The 7,802-nt window shown below is 61.5% G+C and overlaps 1 protein-coding gene across 1 annotated transcript; it reads right to left on the bottom strand.

The window, feature by feature from the left end:
* Positions 1-342: 342 nt before the first annotated feature.
* Positions 343-2,837, bottom strand: IRX3 (iroquois homeobox 3). The gene is made up of 4 exons (XM_065899159.1): positions 2,411-2,837; positions 1,123-2,242; positions 890-956; positions 343-445 (listed from the first exon to the last, which is right to left on the bottom strand). Exons 1-4 carry the CDS (start codon positions 2,675-2,677, stop codon positions 391-393), a joined length of 1,509 nt encoding a protein of 502 aa, XP_065755231.1. The 5' UTR covers positions 2,678-2,837; the 3' UTR covers positions 343-390.
* Between the last annotated feature and the right edge of the window lie 4,965 nt (positions 2,838-7,802).

The raw sequence follows: 7,802 nt of genomic DNA on the forward strand, positions 1-7,802 counted from the left end.
CACCAAACAGATCCCTCCGGGGGCAGACAGGCAGGTTATAGTCAAAGTGGCAACAGCTCATTTATTTAGCCAAAAATAGATACTTTCTTGTACAATTTGGTTCACACATATGTACATTTTTCTGTATATACAAAAAAAGTCAAACAAGCTTATTCTCACTGAAACTCCACCCCCCCCCCAAATCAACCGAACAAACCTCACAAACTCAGCTAATGTGGGGTACAGAAACCACCGGGGGAGGACCGGGGGGAGATTTGTTTTATTTCTTTTTTTGTTTCGTTTTCTTTTTAGGTATTCATACACGGACATGCTTACAAGTCATAACTATACAGAGCGATTTGGTTTTTACAATTATTACAACGATTTAAAAAAAATTTTTTTTAAAAAGAACTAGGATGAGGAGAGAGCCGATAAGACCAGAGCGGCGTCCAGGTGGTTCTGGGGCCTGCAAGAGAGAGGCAGTGGTAGCAAAGGAAGTGAGTTAGGGGCACCGACGCTGCCTAGCATTGGGAGACCCAACCCGGGGCTGAGGCCGGGGGAAGGGAGACATCTCAATGTGCAATGAGGTCCAGCTGTAGATGCTGGTCTTCCGGTTTAACTATAAGGTTGGGCGGGAGGCGTCAAGACCCGAGGTGCACTGCTGGAAGGTGGTGGAGCTTCACGGAGCCACCGCCCGCTCCGAGGTACACTAGGCCCCGCCCGGGTGTCTGGACTGGGACTCTCGAGCCATCTCTGGGCCCGTGGCGACGACGGAGGAGTACGTTTCGTCCCCTTTTAGAAGCTCGTCCTAGCTGCGTTCCCCCGGGGGCAGAAGCCCGAGTTTCCTCCGCATTCTTCCCTGCCCCCGACTGCCAGTCCCAACACCCCACCCCAGCTCGGGGTCTCTTACCGCCTGGGCACGGGCTGGAAAGCTGTCTTGAGTAACTTTTTCTCCACTTCCAAGGCACTACAACGATCTACGGGAAGCGGGAGAAAAAGGAAGGGCTTTAGATCGCTCCATTCTGGCGCCCAGGACCGCGGGAGGCGGGAGCGGAGTGGTAAGCGCCCTGCGCCCCCCGGGACCTGCCCGGGCGCGACCCCCAAACTCGCCCCCTCCCTCCGCATCCTGGGCTCCGCAGTCACCTGTTCCGCCCTCGGGCTCCGCCGGCCGAGCGAAGGCGGCGGCGGCGGCCGGGTGGCCCGCGGCTCCGGGAAGTCCCAGCAGGTGTGGAGGGGCCGAGCCCAGCAGGGAGAGCGGGTGCGGGTGCGGGCGTGGGCCGGGCGGTGGGCCTGGGAACGGCCGGTTGGTCCAAGCGGAGAACTTGCCCAGCGGCGCCGAGACGAGTCTCTGAGCCGCGGCGGCGGCGGCCGGAGAGAGCTGCAGGGCTGGGGGCGCGACGGCTGCCCCGGGGGGAGAACCCCCCGCGCCCGGAGGCGAGCGGCGCGGGTTGTCCGGGCTTGTGGCGGTCTCGGCCAGGGACCAGATCTTGGGTTTTTGCAGGGCCGAGGCGGGCGCTGGTGCGGGAGCGCAGGGGTCCAGGCCTGCTGAGGGCGAGGGCGGTGATGGCGGAGTCGCGGCCACCGGCGGTGGCACTGGGGCCAGACTCAGGACAGGCAGTGGACGCTCCTCCAAGCCCTCGGAACTGTCGTCGGAGTCGCTATTCTTGGAGTCTGAGGTGGGTTCCAGGCCGAGATCGCCGTCCCTGTGCGCCGCGCCAGGCAGGGCCAGCTCGGGCCCCGCGGCCGCGCCGTCTAAGTTCTCCAAATCGATCTCCTCGTCCTCCTCGTCGTCAGCCAGGCCCTCGCCCCCGGTGTCCTCCTCCTCCCCCCCGAGTTCCTCCTCCTCCAGCTCCAGTTCGCGTTTGCTGTCTTCTTCATCCTCCTCCTCGTCTTCCTCCTCTCGCTCGCTCCCGTAAGCGTTGCCCTCCTCGTCCGTGCGGCTGCGGGGCGCCCAAGTCATCTTGTTCTCCTTCTTGAGGCGCCGGCGCGCGTTGGCGAACCAGGTGGACACCTGGGTGAGGGTCATCTTGGTGATGATGGCCAGCATGATCTTCTCGCCCTTGGTGGGGTAGGGGTTCTTGCGGTGCTCGTTCAGCCAGGCCTTCAGCGTGCTAGTGCTCTCCCGGGTGGCGTTCTTGGGACGGGACGGGTCCCCGAACTGGTACTGGCCGTATGGGTAGAAGGCGGGGTGCGGGTGAGGAAACGCGGTGGCCGCGGCCGGATGCTGCACCCCCGGGCTGTCCTTCAGCTCATACTGCGTGCCCTGTACGCACAGGGAGAAGGAAGGGACACGCGCGAAGGGAGCGTGGATGAGCGCTGGCCATCGCCGCCTCCACCCTCCCGGCCCAGGCCCCTCTAGTCTACTCCCGCGCGTACACCTCGTACGGCGCCCCAGCTCCAACCTCCCCGCTGCGGCTCCCCGGCCACTTACCAGCTGCGGGAAGATGGGCAGCTCGGCCGCGTAGGGCAGGAAGGCGCCGTAGCCTTGGGCGGCTGCGGCTGCCGCTGCCGCCGCGGCGTAGGGCGCCCCGTACACGGACGAGAGTACGTTGGACAGGGACCCCGAGGCAGCCAGCTCTGAGGCTCCGGCTCCCGGGCCGCCCCGTGCCCCAGCGCTGCCACCGCCGGCGGCGGCCCCCGGGCGCTCGGGTGGGTAGAGCGGGCGGATGTACTGGTATCCGAGCTGGGGGAAGGACATGGTGGCCCGCGGGGCACGGACGGAGAGGGGGCCCGGCCCCTGGGGCCGCCCAGCTCAGCGCCGCCCGCGGGCTGCGGCGCGCATCGGGGGCTGGGCCGGGCTGGGGCCGCGCTGCCTCCCGCGCTGCGCTGCGCTCGGCGTTTGCCTATTGATCTGTTCCGCGGCGGCGGCGGCGGCGGAGGCAAGGAGCCAGGTCAGGTCCGAACAGATTGGCGGAGATTCCCGGGGCTCCGGGCTCTGATTGACATTTCTACGGGCCCGCAAGCCCCTCCTCTCTGCGCCGCGCTCCCTCCTCTCGGCAGCCGGAGCTGCCTCTGCCCGCGCCTCGCTTCTCACTGCCCTCCTCTCCCCGAGCTGTGTCGCGCCTCGCTTCCCTCGCCCTCCTCTAGTTTTCACTCCCCCTCCTCGCCCTTCCTCTCCCCTCCCCTTTCTGCGCTCCTCTCCCCCCCCCCCCCACCAACCCCCAGGATCGCTTCCGCTCCTTCGGGCTCTTTCACTTTCCTGGATGCTATGAAACTCTCGTCTTTCTCTTCTCTTTCCCTCTCTCACTATTCCTTTCTCTCCCCTCTCTGTTTCCTTCACTCTTTCTTTTCTTTTTAAAACCTATTTCTCTCTACTCACACTACACTCCTCGCACCCCCAACCCCGGCCTCTGCGCCCCGGGCTAAGGCGGCCTAAAGTTGTGGACACTTGGGGTGTCGTGCGGGGGGTGCGTGTCCGTATCTGTGTCTGTGTGTCCTTCCCCACCCTCACCCCCCTCCCTCGCCCTTCCCCAAATCTCGGGTCTGACGTCGCGCCCTCTTATTCGACTTTTCCTTGCGTCTCCTTCGCGAGTCACCAATCGCCTGGGCGCCCTGCAGGCGAGGCCGCCCACCCCCGCGGATACTGCGCGCAGGGCGGGGCGGGGCGGGGCGGGGCGGGGGCGGGAGCCCGGGCTCTGCTAGTCCCTTCCCGCCCCCTCTGGCCCGCGGCGGGAGGAGGGGGGGGCGGCGAGAGGCGCCGGGACCGGGGTTAGTACGGGGTCAGCTCGCCCCTCCCGCTTCCCGCCTCTCGGTACCTTTCCCCCCGCCCCGGCGCGCGGGGCCTGGGTCGGGACCAGACCTTGGACCAGGCGCTGGGGCTTTACTCTGCCCGGGTCCGCTTTCCAGCTCGCACCTCTGGACTCCTGGCCACTCTCAGGCGTAGGGAGGGAGCTTGAAGAGTGCGCGAGGGATCGGGGGTGCGTTCTAAGGGAGTCTTCAAGGACCGTCTGTATGCCCAGGGAGGCGAAGCAGCCCCCTGCTCAAGAGGACCAAATCCTGCAGTTAACCACGTTAACGCCGCACGGGTTTCAGGGTGCAGAATCCCGTCTTAGAAATGGCGGGGGTAGGGGTGGTGCCGAAGGGTGGACGCCCCGGGAATCCTGGGGAGCGACGTCAGGAAAGTGGAGGCTGCCCGTGCCCTAAGCTGGCGTGGGATGGGGGAGGAGCAGGGAGCCGGGTGGCGGAGGCTCCAGGAACTTTCGGGGAGCGCTTGGAGAAGTTTGTATATTGGAATTTTCGGTCCGTAGAGATTCTTCGTTTCACTACCCCTTGTCCCGCTCCCGGGTCTCTGCGCCAACCTGTTTTCTTTTGGCAGGTATACTCCCTCCCGCTCGGGTGCGGATGGGAGGCAAGACTTTTAGTTTTATAGTGGGATATTTCCTAAACCAAACCTGAAATCCCAGTAGCCGGGCGCCCACCTTCACGGATTAGGGCGCGCAGCCTAGAGCAGGATTGAAATTCCCGGTATTGCGGCGGCTTCGGGCTAAACGCTTTAGGCCGCTGCGGCGACCTACGCACAGGCCAGGCCTGCAGCAGGAGCGCTCCGGGGACGGCACCCGGGGCGGTAACTGCCTTGTAGTTGCCAGCCCTGGCTCGGAGGCGGAAACTGGCCGCCGCGGGCTGATTGATAGAGGAATCGAATCCGAATTCCACCAGAGTGGAGGGATGGTGGAATCTTGGCCCCGGCTCTCTCTGGTCTCAGCAACAACAGGGAACGCCAGTGGGGAGTCCCGCGGGCACCCAGTTTTGACCCCACCCCACTTCCCGCCTCTTTCTACCAGTCTTCGCACGGGTCGGCGTCTCCAGTAGGTGTGAAGGCCGAGAAAATTGGGGGGAACGCAAGGGAAAGTTTGGGGGCAGCTCGGTTTGGGGTTCGATTGGGGAAACTAAGGGGCGGCCTTCTCAAATTGGGTCAGACTGCTTTCCTAATCTCCTCCCCGCCTGCTTATGCTTGGTGCCGGGTGTTGGCCTTAACTGGAGTCTCCCCAGGAGAGGAGATATCAGGGGAAGCTCTGGCTTTGAAATGTTTTCCCGGCGCCTGATTTCGTTTTCAGTTAAACCTCTCAGCGAAGTGGCGTAGGGAATCCTGGGCTCACCTTCTCTCGAAAAATCTCAGGGTTACAAAATTGAGAGTAACCTTATTGCCTGGAGCGTTTCCTAAGTGTCAGACCCGGAGCCTCGACGTCCCTGGAAACCTAGAGTTTGCAGAGTAGTGGCGCCAGACCCGCGAGGAGACAAGAGCGAGATTCTGAGGCGGGGAAACTGGGGCTGCGCTGGGCCGCTATTTAACTCAGCTCTTCCAGAAGGAAAAGAGAGAACAATGAGCCCCGGAGATGATGCTTCTGTCCGCCTTAACCAGCTATCGACCTGACGGTGTCGGGCTGCGGGAGGCGGGAAAGAGGCCAGGGAAGGGGCGAGGCTGTTCGCAATGACTTAGCCACGCCGGGGCACCCGTGGCCCGGAAGGTGAACCTCTAACCCAGATAAGGACCCAAGAACCTCTATTATTTAGATACCTCCAAGCGCCCCAGGTCTCGAGCAGAATCGGTCTCTCCGCTACCCTAGTCTCCAGATAAGATCAGCCCTGCCATGGCCCGGGCGATCCGCGCCCCACGTCGTGACGCAGAGTCCTAGGCAGCCGAGCCCCGACGTGGCGCTGGCTCCCCAACTCCACCAGGCTGGTGGAGCCCGGCTCCGAACTGAACTCACGGGTCCAAGGACAGCCGAGACTTTTCCAGGGATTTTTAATCCACGAGATGGGGTCAAAGTGACACACTCGCACAGGGAGGAAAAGCAGGTGCACGGGAAGTTGATTTGGGAAAGGCATGCGCGCAAAAACGCGCCGCGCGCAAACCCTTCTCCGTCATCTCGCTTTCTTCCAGTGTTCCCAGAGCACAAAGCGCTTCGGAGGCTTGCTGTAGACGCTTTCTCAACGCGGCCCAGAGTGTGGGGAATGCAAGGGGGCGTCCATATCACTCGCTTAGCGCTCACAGCAGCGCTCCCCGGTCTCGCACTTGGAGCCGCGGCCCGACGTGTGCCCAGGGCCGGCGGCCCATCTGGCTCAGGGGCTGCGCTGCGTACTGTACACGAGCCGCGAGCCACCAGGCCCCCTTTCTACCCCCTCCTTGCCCAGACCCACGGTGTCCACGCGTCCCCATCGCGGGGCGCCGCTGTAGCCCTAAGTTTACCCGCCGAGGCCCATCTTCTGTTCTTCCCTCCCAGGCCCGAAGTCCCCGGGCTGCAGTGAGGACCCGCGATCCCTCGGCTTCCTGCAGACGCCTTGGCGCACGCTCCCACCGCTCTCTCCCCCCGCGCTCGGGTTACAGGTTAATGAAATGCTCGTTTTCCTCAGTCATTTGTTTTGTTTTCCTGCAAAGTTCTGATAAGTAGCTAACCAACGAAGCTTGTAATTACAATCTTACAGAAACCGGGCCGATCTGTATATAAATCTCACCATCCAATTACAAGATGTAATAATTTTGCACTCAAGCTGGTAATGAGGTCTAATACTCGTGCATGCGATAATCCCCTCTGGATGCTGGCTTGATCAGATGTTGGCTTTGTAATTAGACGGGCAGAAAATCATTATTTCATGTTCAAATAGAAAATGAGGTTGGTGGGAAGTTAATTTCTCTCCGCTCTGTGAAGCGTAGACAAGAATTTAATGATTTAATTACAGTTGTAAGCCCTTTCCATGAGACTTAAATTGAGCTGAGAATATTTTTTTCTTTCTCTCTCTCTCCCTCTCTCTCTCTCTCTCTTCTGCGTTCTCTCTCTCTGCTATTAGCAGACGCCCGAGTGCGTGGCCTGGTGTCCGCACCGGGAGGGGTTTGTGTCTGACCAGGAATCCGGACCCTGAGTATCCCAGCAGGCGCGGGGCCGCGGCCTCCAGGGCCGCCCCATAACGGACTGCCTCTCCCCACCAGCCGCCAGGGCCTCGGAGCCCCTCCCTGGGTCCAGAGAAGCGACGGGGAAACTTTGGGAGAAACTTTGCCAACTTCGCTCTCGGCGAGGGAGAGGCTGCGACGCGCAGGGTGGGCGCCCAGCCGGGCCCGGGCACCCGGAGCGGAGCGGGCCGGGCCGCCCAAGGAGCCGCGCCAGGCCGGCTGGCCGGCCGGCCCCTCGCTCCCCCACTCCGCCCCTGCCTCTCCCCGACCTGGCCCGCGCCCTTGGCTCTCCAAGCAGCCGAGATGCACAGCGCACAGAACTGCCAGGATCGGGAAACCTGCCCCTCGGCGCGACTGACGTTATTTTTTTTTTTTTACCTCTCCAGGATCATCCTTTTCCACCTGACTCGAGCAGTTTCACTCCCTCCCCCTCCTTTGTTTGTCTCTATCCGTCTGTCTTTCCCACTCTCTATATATTCGATTTCTAGGTCATTGCTTTTTCTTCTCTTTCCTTACTCCCCTCATTGGCCGTTTTCTTTTTTCCTCTGGACCACTTTTCAGTCCACTTTCCTCAATTTTGCTCCCTCCCTCTTCCCTTATTTATGGCTTTCCCCCCTCCCTCTGACTCTGCATCTCTTTCCCTCGCCCTCATTTCTTGTTCTTTCTTGTTTTTCGTCCCTTTCTTTCATCCTAATCTGTTTCCTTCCTTTGTCGATTTCTTGGTCTGTCTCTCAGGTTCTTTGCATGTATTTTCTCTGCTCTTCCTCTCCAGGATCCGTCCCCTCCCCCCCGTGGACCTGCCTTCCTGGCGGCGCCCCCTCCTCATCCATCTTGGGAGATGAATATGTCGCTTTATTGGATGCCGAGGCCAGAGATGGGTGATGGGGCTCGGCCAGCCTAGCGCATTTTCTTCATGCATATTGACGAGATGGTAATG

Source organism: Phocoena phocoena, chromosome 20, assembly GCF_963924675.1.
Source record: "Phocoena phocoena chromosome 20, mPhoPho1.1, whole genome shotgun sequence".
Classification (NCBI taxonomy): Eukaryota; Metazoa; Chordata; class Mammalia; order Artiodactyla; family Phocoenidae; genus Phocoena; species Phocoena phocoena.